This window comes from Fukomys damarensis, unplaced genomic scaffold (genome assembly GCF_012274545.1).
Source record: "Fukomys damarensis isolate Sample0158 unplaced genomic scaffold, DMR_v1.0_HiC HiC_scaffold_25, whole genome shotgun sequence".
Lineage (NCBI taxonomy): Eukaryota > Metazoa > Chordata > Mammalia > Rodentia > Bathyergidae > Fukomys > Fukomys damarensis.
Genome location: NW_022900937.1, coordinates 37,005,536 through 37,023,040, shown reverse-complemented (window position 1 = coordinate 37,023,040; position 17,505 = coordinate 37,005,536). Strand labels below are relative to the sequence as shown.

At 47.4% G+C, this 17,505-nt stretch overlaps 1 protein-coding gene across 3 annotated transcripts in view; it reads right to left on the bottom strand.

Annotated features, from left to right (window-relative positions):
• Sh3yl1 (SH3 and SYLF domain containing 1) overlaps nucleotides 1-16,990 on the bottom strand; it is a 21,492-nt gene extending 4,502 nt beyond the window's left edge. Inside the window, exons 1-6 of one of the 3 annotated variants that reach the window (XM_033756187.1) lie at nucleotides 14,702-16,990; nucleotides 14,175-14,285; nucleotides 8,842-8,955; nucleotides 6,637-6,701; nucleotides 1,897-2,009; nucleotides 747-875 (exon numbers count right to left, since the gene is read on the bottom strand). In XM_033756187.1, coding sequence (XP_033612078.1) covers nucleotides 747-875; nucleotides 1,897-2,009; nucleotides 6,637-6,701; nucleotides 8,842-8,955; nucleotides 14,175-14,285; nucleotides 14,702-14,786 — 617 coding nt within the window. In that variant the 5' untranslated portion in view covers nucleotides 14,787-16,990. Of the gene's footprint in view, nucleotides 1-746; nucleotides 876-1,896; nucleotides 2,010-6,636; nucleotides 6,702-8,841; nucleotides 8,956-10,705; nucleotides 10,860-14,174; nucleotides 14,286-14,701 lie in introns of those variants that run through there. The other 2 variants (XM_010622677.3, XM_033756186.1) reach the window with 2 other exon arrangements.
• Between the last annotated feature and the right edge of the window lie 515 nt (nucleotides 16,991-17,505).

Genomic DNA, 17,505 nt, shown 5'->3' with positions numbered 1-17,505 from the left:
AAAAAAAAAAAAAAAATCAAACTGAGCTGGGCACAAACCTCCCCACACTCTGGGAGGCCGAGACAGGCAAACTGCAAATCTGAGTCCATCCTGCGCAGCTTGGTGATGCTGTCTTGAGTAAGGATGCCGCTTAGTGCAAAGGCCCTGCATTCAACCCCCAGGACCAAAAGAAGAAAAAGAAAAAGACAAAAAGCCCCAAAACTCAAACTGTACTTTTAACCAAACTCGGTCTGTATTTGGTATAGAAGAAAGGCAAAGCCGAGTAACAGGAAATCTCATACACCGAGTCGTTCCCACGGCCCCTCCAGTCATCTGGCCACAGTGCCCGCCACAGTGCTAGGGAGATATTCTCAATATGATGTCTCCAGCTGGCAGAGTGCTTCACAGCCGCTAACTTGGGGTCCAGAGTGTGAAGTGGAAAGGTCACACCCACAGCAAACTGATACCATGACTGCAGTGGTGTTCGGCAAAATGAAGGACAGCGAAGGTGAGGAAATGACGGAAGGCAAACAACTGTTAGTCTTGAAGAGGTAAAATGTTTTGTCCTCTTTTTTCCTAAATATTCTCTATGTACATATTGTTTTTATCTTGAAATTTTGACATAAAATATACACTAAATATACAGCCACCTCTTGTACTCAAAAGATACAAGGACCCCATAAATCCTAAGAACTGACTGCATCGGTTCTGAAGCATCAGCTCCTCTCACCCTTTTTAAAGCAGCTGCATGGCGGGCGGACACTTACTTCCGGTTGGTCTCCTTCCTTTCAATCAGGCAGCTCCCTTCCAGCGAGATGCCGGCGAAGAGGCCCCTAGATCTGCAGTAGGTGAAGACGGCTGCCGGGCTCCTGAGCGCAACGTTGCCTTCCAGGTTCCTGCAGGGCGGAGGCAGGGATCATGCTGGGTGGCAGGGTTACCTCTGCTGGCCGGGTTGGAGTGGGACTGGCCCAAGGTACAGAGCCTGGGGGGCAGGGACGGCGTGATGGCAGTGGTCCCAACACAGAGCCCATCTGCGTTCTTCCTGCATGGGGCATTTTCATCCCACCAGGGCAGATACTTCCAGGAGTGGCGAGCTGTTTTTCCCCAGTAGCATTTCAGGCTGGGCGTGGTGCTGTATATCTGTACCTGGAATCCCAGGCACCAGGAAGGCTTGAGCCAGCCTGGGCGCCGTAGCACTCAGCCTCAAAGTTTATTCTTTTTTTTTTTTTTTCAGACAGGGACTTGCTATATGTATTCCAGGCTGGCCTTGAACTCACTATGCAGCTCAGGTTGGCCTCAAACTCTTGATGGTCCTCCTGCCTCAGCCTCCTAAGAATCTCCTCCTGGGATTACAGGTGAGAGCCAGCACCCCCAGCTTCTGTCTCAACATTTAAAAAGAGTCAGGGATGTAGCTCAGAGGTAGAGTACTTGCCTAGGATGTGCAAGGCCCTGGGTTTGATCCCCAACACCGTAAAAATGAATACTATTTTAATTAACAGAAAGTAAAACGCATTTTAGGTTTTGCAAACAGAAGATACATCTACTTCAAATTTTCATGATTTAGTGTGAAAAAATATTTTTCTTCCCTGACTAATGCTGTCCTTTATCAGTTAAGAAAATTTAACTTGCCTTGCTTGGCTCAGCCTCAAAGCCTGAGGTAAGTTTTATGTTTAATTCCAACAGAAACCACAGCCTGTGTTTGTGAAACACTTTTTCTTCTTGTGTGTTCTGGTTTCAGATTTCTGGTTCATCCCACAGGCTGTGTTTTGTGAATTTTATGTCTGCTGTGACCTCCAAAGCTCTGGATAAACTTGTTCATTTTAATTCAAATTTCCTCTTACTGCAAACAAAACATGTAGTTTTTCCGTGTTTACTCTCTGACATCTATTCTAACAGCTGCCACCAGACAGGACTCACCTTCCCATCGGCCCCACCGCCACAGTGAAGTTCCCCCCAAGCGTCAGGTTCCCGCCCTTGGCGAAGGCCTCCACAGCTTTGTCATAGTTCAGAATGATCACCAGATCTGAGACCTGCAATGGAGGCCACTTGTTTAAAACACTTACAACCAAATATCAAAGTATGTGCTGAGTAAAACCCGAATATGCCATCTGCACTGACAGAGAACGAGTGTGAAAATGACACGGAAGACGGCACCGTGGCAGACCCACCACTGCCAGCTTCCCTGTGACACTGCCAGATCCGAGGACTGCGGGATAGGGGAGATGCCGAGGTTCATGGAGGCTGAGAATCAAGTGCTCTCTGACCTCCTAATCCAAACTCTCCAAAAAGCCACCCAGAGGACTGGGTCTGGGGGAGGCCACAAGTCCACCACCAGGAGACCCAGCCCATGAGACTTTCCTACAGGTTGGAGAGGCCCAAAAGCCAGGGACAGGTTGGTTTCTGTCAGTGATAGCCCAGACTTGACTTTGCTCTAAATGAACACAGAAGGTAGAGGGGATTCAGCTGCATGCTTGCATCACGCAGAATGGAATAACATGGCCCGTGCCTCGGCAGGCAGTGCGGGGGACTCAATGACCCCCAACCCAACAAGAACGGGCCCTTGGTCTCTGATCTCACCACACTTGAGGAGCCTGCATCACAGAGCTGCCCTGAGGGCCACTGTGATCGCACCATGTGTAGTTGGAAACCAAGACCCAAGGCAGGTGCTGAAGGATGCAGCGAGAATCCCAAGGCTGCGCCTGGGTGCTGTGGACAGCACTCAGAGCCTCAGCCTCCTCTGTGAGCAGAGGAGACCAAGAAACCACCTCTGGAAGGGTATGGGCTGACGGACATCCCCGTGGCCCAGCAGACCTTAAAGGACTCCTTCACTTGCATTGTTCTTTCAGGTTTCCTGAGGTTTTCAGTGTTTTCTGTCAACCTACAGACAAGTGCTGTAATGAGCAAGTGAGGTTCCACCGCAGGAAGTTACTGGCACCAGTGGTGCTCACATCTGCAGTGTACGCACGCTCACCCTCTTCCAAAGTGTCGGGACCCTTTCAGAGGATGGCTCAGGGCTTCTCGGCTAAGTCCATGCTGTTGCCTGTGCTTCGGCCTGCATCTCCACTGCACTTCTGCTAACACTGGTGTGCATAGCTCACCCTTCTCACACCAGGACAGGCAAGTCCCGGACACACCCCGGAGCCGCTCTGGCTGCCTCTCCATCTGCACAGCACATCTCAGAACAATTAAGGCCAGCACAGCTCTAAGCAGCAAAAGAAAGGAACAGATCCATCTGTCCCTGCTGACTTCCTCTGAAGCACAGTAAGACAATCCTGTGTTCTTCGGTGATACACTGATTAGGCCAAGAACCGGGCCATACTCGGCTATGTGAGCTCCCAGCTCTCAGCTCAGGACCGGAGTGGACAAACTCTCACCAGCACCTGTGCCACCGAGAGGAATGTGTGGCAAGGACACCAGCCGGGGATCCCACACAGCTGCTTGAGAGGCCTGTGCTACAATAGTAGCTAAGAAGACTCAGGTTCCCCCTAAACACAGCCTTAGGCATAAGAATGAACAGTGACAGTCCTCGGCAGGGGACACACGATGTCCTCAGGAGTCTGTGCCTGGCTCTCCCGCTTGTCCTGGTCCAAGACCACCTGCCTCAAACTCCTGTTGACCCGCAGCCATCACTGTCCAGCTCCAGCTGTGAGTCTGATGACTTGTGCTGTGCACCTCACATGGGCCCCAGGAGCCCAAGGACCTGGCCCGGCACTCTGGGCTCACTGCTACTCCTTGAGAAGGGGAAGCCCACCCAACTTCTCCCTGGGAAAAGCTGAGTTTTGAACGAAAGCAACAAGGATCAGAATTGGTGACCAAGTGTGAACTCTAATTTTTGGTAAAATAACAAATATATTGGTGTTATACAAAGACAGGCCAAACACTGGGGGCTTTAGTACTTGGGACCTTGCTCTAACTGTCCCAAGAAGAATACCAGCATCATTTAAAGCAAGCCTTAGCACAGTTTGCTTAGACCACTGACTCACACAGCTTCACCTCTCAGAATCTCACCCTGCACCAGTCTTCCTCTCCTCCCAAAATACCTTTTCCTTCCCGAACTGACTGCCCTCGCAGATGTGGACTGTTTGTGGATGGCTGCTCAGTACGCACCAGGCCCAGAGAATCAGAACCAGGAGATTGGCTGAGCCCAGCCTACAGAGCAGAGGACGGAACACTGTTGTCCCAGCATGTGGCTCAGGCACCTGCCTGAGGCGGGGCTCTCTTCCTCAGTCATCACCACACGAGGCAGCAGTGAGGACCAGCCTTGTGCAGAGGCACAGAAACTGATGTCAGGAGCAGGCTGGGACTCGGCCTTTCTCCACAGGTCCGCACTCGGAGCCAGGGCGCTGAGGTTGTGAGCAATGAACCCAGACCTAGAGGATCGCAGTGACAAAGGGCCCAGAGCAGGGGAGACCTCGTCACACAAACTTGCGGAGAAGGGCTTCCACTTTCTAGAGTGGAGTCAAAGCGCATCTAGACCACTCCAATGCTGCAAACAGCATTTTAAGAAGCAATCACTATCTCTGGAGCCCGCCCGGTAGGCAGACTGCAAGTGAGGAAAGCAGGCTTGCACGCATGGGCTCTGTGCAGTCAGGCCCAGGTCAGCATCTCCTGGAGGGGTGGCCAGTTCTCCTGCTCACAGCTGCCTGTCGCAGGAGCCGCATCTGGCAGGAGGCCAGCGATGCCCTGAGCCCAACACTTTCAGGGTTAGGGCACTTGCCTAGCATGCATGAGGCCCTGGGTTCCATCTCTAGCACCTCCAAAACTGAAGGGATATAGAAACGTTAAAATGTGAATGATCGTCTTCCATGCAAGTCAGTGAGAAAAATTTCCAGAGTTATTTCTCACACTGTCAGAGGATAAGCTTTGTGATCAAGTTTCTGTCAATGCCAGCCTAGAGCGACAGGAAACAAGTCACATAAGGACAAGGGAATGAAGGTGCAGCCAACACAGCAGCTGGCAGCATGGGGCCAAGGGAGCTCCCATCGCTCAGCCAGACAACTGGGTGTCTCATTTCACGCTGTCCAGTTCATCTGCCAGGTGGCTGGGCTATGTCTCACTCATTCTCGTTTACCAATGGCTAAAAACCCACAAATTCCAAAGAACCACCATATACATTCTCATTTTTGGCATCAAGGAAGGCTGTTGAGATCTGATACAGTCGTTATTATAACCTCCCATCATTTTCTTTGTTTTGTTTTTGGTACTGGGGATGGAGCTTGGGACCTTGTGTTCATGAGGCAGGAGGTGGAACCACTGAGCTAAATCCCAGCCCTCTTCCCACCATTTTCTAAGTGAGTGTTATTTGACAGGGAGCCCAAAGTGTGCCCTTGGTCTCACATGCAGGCAGATGGAGGGCTGCAAACCTAGCACAGTGTCACACACCTACATTCTCAGCACTCAGGAGGCTGAGGCAGAAGTATTGCCAAGAGTGTAAGGCCAGGCTGGGCTGAGTAGTGGGTTCAAGCCCAGCCTGAACTACAGAGCAAGACCCTGTCTCAAAAACAAAACAAAAACAAAAAAACAAGTGGAGGGTCGTGGAAAGAAGTATCTGCGGGGCAGAACAGGAGTCTAGCGCAGGGTCTAGAGAACATGGAGATGGCATGTTAGAAATAGGCCTTCTCAGCAGAGCCGTGTGATACTTCCCAAGGCTCGAAAGTACAACTGAAATATATTTTTTTCTGGGAGGTGGGGATGGGTCAGATCTTGTTAAGTTCCCCAGGCTGGCCTCAAACTCCTGATCCTCCTGCCTCAGCTTCCTGAATGCTGGGACTACAGGCTGGGACCAGCATGCCCAGTGGAAAATGTTCTCTTTAAAATTACAGATTTATGCAGCAGTTGAGTGGAGAGAATCAAAAGAAGAAGAGCTGGCAGAAATCTTCTTAATGGGGCTGAGGAAATTAAAACTGGCAGCCGAATAAATTCATAAAAGGATAGCTCAGGAGGAAACAGATTGAAAAACGAGAAGAAAATGACTGCTCATATCAGGAGGCTTGATTTTCTTGGTGATAAAACACAAGTGAGAGATTAAGAGCAGGGCCGGTGATCTACACCATAGGCCTCCCTGAGCAGGTCAGACCTGGGGGTAATCTCCATTTGACTTGATCGCAGCGGCTCACAGGGGAGGAGTCATAAACAGTAATGGTATGAAACTAATCTGCACTCAAAAAATGTGAAAGGATTCAAATGCCAGATGTCACAGAGCTGCACTGGGCCATGGGTGAGGACGAGTGTGCAGCTCCTCACAGCGTCCAGCTCTCGCCACCCACAGCCTGTTGGTTGTACCCTGTTGGATATTGGGCTGCATCTGTTATATAAAGGTGCTCAAGGTGGAAGCAGATGAAAGGGTGAGGGAAGAAACACTCCTCAAAGAAAGGGAAGAAAATGGAACCATTAGACAGGTTCACTGAGAAAGCAAAGGGTCTGGGATATAGTCAGGGGCAGGGCACTTGCTTATCGTGGAAGAGGCCCTCGGCTCAAGCCCTAGCATTAAAAATAAAGGAAGAGAGCAGGGGAGAGGGAGAGAATGAAAACACAGAGGGCCATCTCTACAGGTGCTGGAAGCAAAGCAGGGGCATTAGGAAGCCTCTCCATGTCTAGGTGCAGGGTTTCGGGCACATCTGGGACACAGGGATTGTGCAGAGGCACAGGCCCACTCACCTCAATTCCTATCTCAAATCCCCCGCCGAGCCCTGCTATCCCGATGGCTGAGGGTGCAGACCACTCTGGGGAAGACAAACACAGATACATTTTAACCATGCAAAGTCCTTGAGTTACCACTGTGAGAAGGAAAATGCTAATATACAAATGATTCTTTATAAATTTTCCTCCCATATTTTAAAATATTCTTCAAAGAGATGTAAAATGTTTTAAAAGTTGAGGCTGTCTGAATGGTATTACAGATTCATTATGAGTTTCAGGCTCATAAATTCTTGCCCTTTAAGCTTTCCCTACACATGCTGGAGTGGAGACAGCTGGTTCCTACCCACTAAACATACACAATATTTGATACTTTCAACTATTAATATTTTTATAATTTATCTGCAGCTGTAGTCTTTGGTTACAGCTTTATCATCTCCATAAGAGGTCAGAAGGATTTAAGACTTTGCTATAAACACTCCTAGGGGTTTCATCATACTAAATAGTTTCCATGGTAAATTTCTGAGGCAGAAACTGTTTTCACCCTCCTTTGCCTAGTGGAAGCCTAGGACATGGGCTATAAATTCAAGATCATTAAAATCCTAACAAGATGCATTTCTTTACACTTGGAATACGATATAATAATTCCATGTGCCATAAAATGGCACACTTTTGGATTACTGTGTGCATATTTTTCCTGATATAGAAAGTTATATTAAACAAGTCTAGAAAAACATATTTTTCATTTGTCGGGGAAGGTAGGTATGACTGAATGTCTTCTCTCTTCAGGGTTAAGGCCCTCTGGCTACAGATGGCATCTCTGACAGGTTTCCGAATTGGACCCCTGCCCAACCAGAAGGGAAATGGCCCCTATGCAGCCCTGCTCCCCACATCTACAAGAGCACAGAGGTAACAGGAAGCCAGCAGCCGCTCTGCTCTCACCACCGCCCTGTTTATTGGCCAGCCCCAGGCTCATCACCCAAGGGCCTCTAAAATTCTCCACACTCTCGACCCCTGCCCTCTCCCCTACCCAAACTCCCCCATATCAACCACACATCCTCCTCTCAGGGCCAACGACCTTCTTGTCCTTGGCCTGTCTGCACCAGATGGCAATAAACTCTTTGCCAGTTGTGTAAATTTTCCCTGCCTCAGTGGTTTCAACTGTGCCTCAGTCTGACCTTATAGTTTCACCCTCACCCACAACTAATCCGTGGGCTCAAGGCATTCCGACTGCAGAAATCACTATGTGATGACCCCTCAGCCAGCTTCATTTCCAGGGTTAGGAACTGTCCAGTCCCCAGGCCTGTGTCTGGTATGGGAACTTGCCTTGCCATATTTGGACAGCTTTTAAACTATTCCCATCCTGGGTGCAGCTGCTGCTCACTCAGGAGGATGGGGCAGAGAAACTGAGCCTCTGCAAGCAAGAGCAAGGCCCTTTGGGCTGTGGGGACAGGCCTCTGCCATCCCAGCCAGTCACTTTGTTAGTGGGCGGCCAGGGCCCAGGCTGGAGACCTTCATCCAGCCCCAGAGACTCCTGCCAGGAAGGAGCTCCTGTGTGACTGCTTTTGCCTGTGAACATTTGGACAGTGTTTCAGAAGAGAACGATCTCTTCTCTATTATATATGTTAAAAACAGCTATTAACAGAGCAATGTGTTCCCGTCTATAAGAGAACGGCAGGTGTTAAATTGCATAAAACTTTAGCTGACATGACCCTGACACATGTTTAAATAATACTGAAAATGTTGGTTCTTAGGATTCCTGGAAAATATATTTTGTTTTAACCTCTGAAAAATTAAATAATAGATTTCACCCCAGAAGTTAATAGTCAATTATGCTATTCCCAGCATGATTCTTCCAGGCTTGGGGAGGGGTCCTTCAAACATTTCAGGTTCACAGTCTCCACAGAAACAGACCTTCTCAGGCAGGCCCTGCTTTCACATTAACTTCACTAAATCGAACTCTCGGGTTCATGCGCAGCACGGAAGTGCCCACACTGCCATGTATACTAAATTTTCCAGTATGGTGATGACAGAGGCAGATCTGGCAGAGTCCAGCCTCATGACCCAAGGAGCGGCTCCCTTTCTTCCTCACTTCCTGACACCGCGGCTGCCACGTCCCACTCCCCACCTGTGTGACAAAGACCCGCCCCAACAACTCCTTTGAGAGCATCCGTGTGGGCCAGGGAACCAAGGCCGGTTAGGGTTGTCACACAGTCTCCGACTTACTTCCGTCTGGAAGGCGCGCCAGGACAATGCCACTGCCTCCCCGGGCCGTCACCAGGAAGCCGGCCTTGATCACAGACAAGATGGCCAGGCCTTTAGCCTTTGCAATAACGTGGGCTGTGAAAACATAGAAAACAAAACATGACCAACAGGCATCTGGCGGCAGAACTTCAACCTTAAAGCCATGTGGCTAGGCTGATCTCTCGCTAGTATGATAACTGGGACTCCAGAGTAGAAATGAAGTCATTCTGCCATTTTAAAGACTGTTAAGCTCATAAAATGATCTGCTACCGTATTCGCCACTGTAAATATAGGTCAGGTTCCAAAGTACTGGTGTATTTACATTTCATGTGTGTTGCCACTAAATGCCATCCATACTTTGCCGAGTTCATTTACAAAACAGCCAGGGAATCCCAGAAATGCCAAAACAAGGAATTTAATCGATTACCAACCACAACAGCTGTCTGCCAAGGAGATCAAGCCAGACACCGATCTATTGCACATGAAGGATTATAGGTGCCTCCAGAAATTCCACAGAACTTATATGATCATTCCGCCAGTTCAAAACTGAAATTAGTGATCCAAGAACTGCACACCTGAGCCTGGCGAGGTTCACCAACAGAACACTGTCCAAGCCATTCTTCAGTAAGATACAGAGATGAGGTGGCCTTTGGAGACACCTGTCTACTAAGCGTAATTTATTTTTGTATCTTAAGTGGTTATAAATATACTGCAATAGAAAGTTTATTTCATACCACGTAGGTTCATTTTTACAGCAATGTGTTGACAGTTTGTCCCCCTCAACGCCTCAGTACCCCCAGGGTTGTTAGTGCCTCTATGTAGAAACATTAAATATAACTGCATTTAAATGAACATGTTCCACACGTCAACTGTGTTTTTACAGATGACCCAGTTTCAGGGGCACCAAAATACAGGTGATCACTGAACCATCTGCTACTTAGCTTCCATTGCAGAGCAGAAAGCAGTGATTGCAGATTGACTTTCTAAGCTAAGTTTCTCTTACATCTGAAAACTCCTAACAGCAGGGAGGGGAAACTCGCTCCATGGAGACCTCAAGGTCTAGATATCTTATTCAGAATGCTTTGTAGGTTTCTCCTATGTTACATGATACAGGGGCCTTGTTTTACCATAAACATCAGGATTCCAGTAAGACTAGGCAAGAAGAGCCCCTCCCCGCCCAGCTGCTCGCCCCAGGGTTGGCTCTCACTGGGGTACAGGGAACCCCCCAACATAGTGCCTTTGTTGGGAGGCAGAGAAAGATAAGACAGCTGTCTGTGGAATCCACAGGTGCTGATCCCACGCAGACATCTCCCAGTGTTAGGGGACCCCATCTACCCACCAGTCAGTGTATACAGCACTTTCCAGCCCCTCTATGGAGTACTACTACTGAAAAGTCAGAGTTCCTGCTTGAATTTTCTTTAGACTTGAAGGCAGTGCCCCTGGAAGGTGCACAGAGCTCACCGAGCCTTGGGGAAATGCTGACCCCTGGGTCGCAGGGCTACCCCATGCCAGGCATCTGCACAGGGACAGGGCTGGCTCTCAGGATGGCAGAACCGGCCGGACACAGTAGCCATCATCAGCATTATTATCAATACCATATGCCAACCAAGTTTTAAAATCATTTAAGACTGTTAAATAACTTCAAAGTCTGGCTTAGGAAACTCAAGCTGGTTTCTTTAATGCAGGATGGAGTCATGTGCTGAGATTAAGAGGGAAACTGTTCTGCAGTGTTGCCTAAGCTTACGTGCATCAGAATCTACTTCGAGTGGGAAGAGTCTTCCAGGCAACACCTCTGGAAGTCATCGGGCAGGGGTAGTGACAGCAGGGGTGGTTCTCAAAGGCTCACCTCCTGGCCAGGTCAAACGGCTTGCATGGGCCAGCCGCAGACCTATCTGGAACACGTGAGATCCCTGGAGTCCCAGGCAGAAGGCTGGACTTGGTTTTGATGCACAGCTGTGCTGGGAATTTCTGATTAACATCTTCTCAAATCACTACAGAGTCTGAATATCCATGAAGAACAAAAACACAAAAGTAACTCATTTCTTGCTCAGAGGAAAAAGTGCAGTTGATGTAAAGTTGAAAAAGTTGATGTAATTATTCATAAACATGCTCTCTGAGGCTAAAGTCTGGTTGGTTTGGAATGTGAAAATAAATTGTAAAGCTGTTCTTGGAGTGGTCTCTGAACAGAACTTGTCTGTAGTTCTCACGTAACGGAAATGTAAACAAAGATCGGTCTTTAATTATTTTTGTTTTGGGGTGGTAAATTTTAAAGTATGAAGCAACAAAAGCTAAATATCACATTCAGCACAAAAATACTGTGTTTCTCCTTAGATCTTCCTGCCACCCTCATTTCTGTGCAAGCAGCCATCTGCAGAGCCCAGTGGGGTTCTGTCCCGACGCTGGTGACCTGCTCCTGGGGACAAGCACAGGCAAAGATGCGTGAGAACACAGTGGCCGTGAAGGTGCTGCTGCCCTGGCTTTTGCTGCTTCTCCTGCACTCTCTCAATCAATGCCATTGAAGTTCACACAGCTGACTGTGCTCAGGATGACTCGGCACTAAAATGTGTGGAAGGTGGCAAAGGATCTCTTACACCGAGCCTTTGCCGTGTGTACTCAGTGGCTAAGAAGAAAGCATCTGATCGGCCAAGCCCCCCACTCCCATGCCATCGTCACAATTCACAACGACACACAGCTTCTTGGTTTTCTTTCCCTCTCTGCTGTCTGTGTCCATCAGTGTGGACTGTTGACAATCCTGCCGCTACCTTCCAGTTACCATGCCGGGCCATGGGTTCACCACTGTTCTGGCCTCAGTCGTCCCTTTTGCAATCTTTTTTTTCAGCTCGTTTGGCATCCATTTTCAAAGGAGCTGTACCAACTGCCTCAGTCCCATTTGGACATAATTTTCTGAAAGGCACAGGAGATGTATAGCAGTTACCGAGGAACTGACTAAGGTAAGAACAATGCACAGTGATTTCAGATCACCCGCTGAATCTTCTAAATTCATGCTGGGCCGTGTGAGCGGCCACTCCACACCTAACCAGAGTGACTTCGGCAGTACACGGAGCTCGAGACCAGACCAGCTGGCTTTGCGAGGCTGCACTGCTTCACCACTACCCGCCCGCAAACAGCACCCCTGATTCGTCCATGGTAGCGTTTCTATTCCGAGCATATACAGTTGAAAACTTCTTTACAAAGAACTCAAGCACAGACTTGATTTTCTGCAATGAATCCTGAGCCTTTGTGGAAGAACTGTTGACGAAATCAAGGCACCAAAGTAAAGGTTAAAATCTTTTAACTAGTCTGCATTTGTCTGAGCTAAGGTGTATCCAAGAGGCCTCACTGACCAAAACATCTCCAGCTCAGGTTTCTGCGTAATACTTTGCAGTAACGTTACTGCGAAAAAGACTCAGTTTCTCATTGTCATTGTCTTTCCATTTGGCCTTTCACGAAAATCTTTTTGGGCCAAGCACCAACAGGGAGCTTGGGTATTCGTTTGTTGGTCATCTTTGAAACCAATTCTTCAATAAAAAGCAGTTCAAAATACTGCAGTGGGTCAGTAGGAGGCAGCAGGTGAGGGACTTTCCCATTCAGGGACCACATCATCCCTGCACACTGGACCAATCAGAAATTTGCCCTTTTCAACCCTTCATTTGAATCTGAATCTGATGCCCTTCACAGGACCAATTGGAAGATGATCTTTTCAATCCTTCATTTGCATGTGTTCACAACCAATCAAAAGACACCATTTCTGATCCTTCATTTACACGTAGAGGAAGTCAAGGGAGTTTTTGATAGAACAGTGTGTACAAGGCCAAAGCCAAGTGAGGGACTGGATGACGTTCCTGATACCTTATTTGCATGAAAGAGAGATAACTCAGGAATTTTGGGTACAAAAGGAGCCCTTTCCCTTATCCTGTGTGCTGTGAGCCTTTTTACCAGCCTGGTTTCACCCTGTAGACAGAACTTCTTTTCGGTCTTCAAAAAATATACAACCTCACTGCCTTTTCTGTGCATCTTGTTTGGGACACAAGACCTAGTGTGAGATCTGAATGAGCTAAAGTGACTCCATGCTAATAGGCCACAGACTGTGCTTCTTCATATGCTAATTGCTAACTTGGCTAACAGCCCACCCAGGGACAAATGGTATGACAAAAGGTGACCATAGAACATTTCCTGCATAAGATAAGCAATGTGTTTAGAATCTTGTCCTCTGGTAGTTCTGTGAATGCCCTGACCTATGTTTGAACTTTTTTGTTTAGAAAAACCCTATAAAAAGGACCTCAGCCCCTGAGCAGTTGCCTCTCTGAGCTACTTGGTTCTGAGAATGCCGTCTGGCCAGACTAATAAAGGTCTGTTTACCATCTAGCCTGGTGTGCTCCTTCCTGGGTTTCTTGCTGCTTGTCGAGCTCCAGGAGCCTCGCGGGGTTTTAGGACCCAGCACCGTGAAGGCTTTTTCGGCTGTTCATGCTCCTATGGAGTGGGAGTGAGACTTTGGGTCTTACACTAGGAAGAAGCCCCACACAGGATCCTCCATCCAGTGACAAGTGGCATCACTGATAGCAACTTTCCCTTTAGGTGTCTAGTAAAGTCATCCCTTTGACTTGAAAACAACACAAGCCAACCATTTCAGAGCCCGACTCCAGGCAGTTGATGTGGGGCTATTTCACCAGATTCTGAATTGGACAAAGGCCTGTGTCATCTTTTGAAGTATCAAAACAATAGTCTATTTCAGAAAAATAGGATTCATCAGACAGATCTTCAGCCAACAACTGTTTGAGAACACTGTTAACATCACTTGTAGGAAGGCTAGTAGTAGACATTTTTAGCAATTAAGAACTATTATATTTTGTATAGGGAAATACCACGCTCACAAAGAGAATGCTGAGGGAAAAAAAGCATGGTGTGTTTTGCTTCTAAAGACTAGAGCCATGCCAAAATAATAATAAAAGCAAGATATTTCATGGAAGCTTGGGCAGCAAGGTTAGAGCTGTAACCTGAAAGTTATATGAGGTTAAACCCTGAGGTTGTGAGTTTGCAGGATTTGCTTACAAAGCACTGAGAGAGTGGTGAAAGGATGAGAGAACCAAAGCAAACCAAATGCAACAGGGACTAGGGCTAAAGGCACCAGCAGGAGGCAGACTGAAGACTCCAGCCCTCAGCTCAGGGAGAGATTGGGTGGGAAGGGCTCCCTGGATCAGCGCTGAGATAAAAGGTGGAATAGGTGCTTGCAGCCCACTCCCCCTTAGCTGCCTGCAGAGAAATCCTCAGAACACAGGAAACAGCTTAGAAAACGAAACAGGAAGACATTTACCTACCAGGAATGATCTTGTCAGGTCCATTTCTTGAGGTTATTTCTGTGAATTCTCTTAATATTTTAGCAGCCTTCTTTGCTTCTGACTTCAGATTCGAAGGTATAGGGTTATTCACTGCAAGATTTTTTTCAAAAGACATTTTAATGATAAAAAAAAAATCTAATTAGAAGTTAGAAACTACTGCCATCTATTTATTCAGAGAATCAAATCTCTTCAGATTGGGAAACCCTAACCCCTCAAAATATCAGAAGTCATACAGTCATGGAATCCTATAAGGATCATAAGCAAAACTGGTCCAACCTCATCATAATGTATCTTGTCCTGGTAATGAACTCAGCCAAACACTAGTAAACTGTCCACAATAGATAATACAAATTTAATATTTGGACATTATCACTGGAAATGTCTGAGCTGGCTGCAGGAGAATTGTGCAGAGGGAACTCTGAGCTACCTAGGACTTAAGTGGTTACTACAGCAATGTGAGCTGGCTGGAGCACACAATCTTCATCCAGTGTCACCTGGACACTCACTGTTCACAGGACTGTTCTCCTCCTTGACAGCATGCACACAGCCTTGGGCTCCGTGGCATGTTGGGAAAGGTGAGCCATTCGACATACAAGAAAATAGATCAGCAGAGCCAGGAAGGTCCAGCAGCTGTAGGCAAGACAAGGTGAAGCCAGGGCTGAGACGTCAATTCCAGGTCTGTCTTGCCTCACATTTCTGGTCATGGGTATGTTTTCCTGTTTTTGCTCATTTCTGGTGCAGTCTGATGGTTGCTAGATGCTGTGACCACGACCATGTAGAGTCTCTAGGTTCTGCCATCCTCTTTTGGATGAGCACGTGAAAGGCAGGGTGAAACTCACAGTCCAGCTCCACATCTCCAAGGTGGAGGCTATGCTCTACTTGTGTGGAGCCCCAGGGCAAGTGAGACCCTTTCAGGCCCAATGCTTCGGGTGTACAGGTATGCTCTGAGATGGTACAGTGAGTACAAGACTGAGTGATCTACTTGGAAAAAGGGTCTTTGCTATCATAATTTGGTTAAGATCACCCGAGTGGGTCCTAATCCAATGATAAGCATCCATACAGGAGATGGAAGGAAAGGCACAGAGAAGACACGAAGAAGTTCAGCCACCAGCAAAGTGTCCCCCCTACAACCACAGGAGGGAGCCAGTCTAAGACACAGTCACCTGCTTGTTTCAAATCAACGGTCTTTTAAGGAAAATTCAATGTGAACATTCAGGCTTTTAAAATACCTTTTATGGAGGCAGATTTAGTTATATTATAGGCAGCTAACTTAGACATAAATTAATGTACAGTCAGAGAGGGACTGGGCTCTCAAGGAAGTCAGCAGAAAAGTAAAGACATAGGAATTCTGGCTGGAGGTGCATCTGTTGAAAGCCAGGCTCAAGATAAAGATAGGATGGCCAGGCCTACAAGCCTCCCTAAGGGCTAAGCAGTACCATGGAATTATACTATAACTGGTATAACCTGGTCTGGGAAATCTGGATAGACACCAGTCACCCAGATGGGAGACAAGAGCATCCAGCCCCACCCCTCCTCAAAATGCCTTTGTTCTTTCTATGTACTCTTGCTATGTGACCCACTTCCCTATTGGATCAATATTAGCTAAGTGGATATACTTATAATCTTAATGGTTGATTATAGTTTGATCCATGTCGTACCCACTTTGTGATTGTGTACCTACCTCATAATTTTGCTCTATAAAACATTCCTAGAGAAGTGACCTCAGTGGCAGCCCACTTTTAGGTCCCTCGGGACCTATCTCTCAATAAATCTTTCCTAGTCTTAACCTCATTGTTCCTTAAAATTCATTCTTTGATTTCTGGGGACACAGTGTATCTGACATCTGGCAGGTTGGGAGTTACATTTTCCCTGATATCAATAATTTCAGGTAATATACTACTGAGGAACACTATTCATTGGGAATCAGACCAGTGATCAAGAAAAAAATAGTAAGGGACATTTCCAGTTTCCCACTTAATGATTTCTTACTGCATCTGCACAGCCGATGGGTTTTGAGAACTGAGATGGGACTTGGCTTCTTTTCCATTTTGACTGCTAAATGGAAGACAGGACTGAGCTGGGGTGAGTTAGCAAGAGAAATGAGAATATAACTAAAAAATTGCCTAACACCAATTCATCTGTTTATAAGGTAAATATATCAACTGTCCTGTGAGGATGATTAGATTTTCCTGTTTCCTGACTTTTCCTGGGTACCCAAGAGAAGGACACCCAACCACTGCCCACCCCTGCATACCTCCCCTGTTAAAGCGTCACCGTGTGGGGCTGTCCCAGGATGCAGCTGCCCAGGGGGACTATGAGTCACTCCTATACCAAGACAGTGAGATGTGGGCCTTTCCCTGCCACTGGCTGGGTAAAGAGGGCCTGGAGGTCAGGGCCACAGCAGGAAGGACAAGATGCTGGAGCGCCATGTCAGGAACTACCCACCTGAGGGACATGGGACTTGGGCTGTACTAAGCAGGAAACTCAGGGACTTGACACAGAGCAAACGATATCCCACTAGAGGAACATCAAAAAGGCTTTTTTGTTTTGTTTTTTGTTTTTTTGGTACTGGGGATCGAACTCAGGTCCTTGTGTTTGCGAGGCAGGTGGCGGAACCACTGAGCTACATCCCCAGCTGAGGAGCATCAAAGTTTAAAGAAACACCTTTTCAAAAAGAAAGAAGAGGAAGTATTGTAACTTTCCTTTTCAACCTTAGGCCTAGATTTGACTAGTTTATCTGCATTCTCATCAGTTTGGAGGTGGAAAATGAGTAAAATAAATCAAATCCGATTATCCAATATGCTAGTATTTTATCTCTGATTATATAGCAGTCATGATATACTATTTGCAAGCCCTTCTAAAAAGGCTAAAACTGGTTTTTACTTTTCCACTGAATGTTGAAAGGGTAACATGATGTACCATCTTCACCATTCCAAGTTCTCCTATTACCATGCATGGAGATTGTGGGCTTATGTCCTACACCTCCTTCTAGGATCCTGCATCTGCTCTCCGTCCACCCAGAATGGGACAATCTAGATCCACGCGGGAGGTGCAAACCCCAGGGCAGGCTAGGAGGGAGCCTGACAGCACTGTTAGCTATGGCAGAAGACAGGAGAAACTGTGAGGCTACTTCAGGCAGGACAGGCTGGGAAGAAGGAATGAGCCAAAGGACAGTGCAGCTCAAGTGGGTCAGCCTGGTGGGCCCCTGTGCAGATGGTCAGCACCAGGGCAGATAAGCTTGGGCCCGCTGAGCCAGGACCCAACTTCAGGTGGAAGAGGTCCAGAGAGGATCCTGCCAGAAGTATGAGGG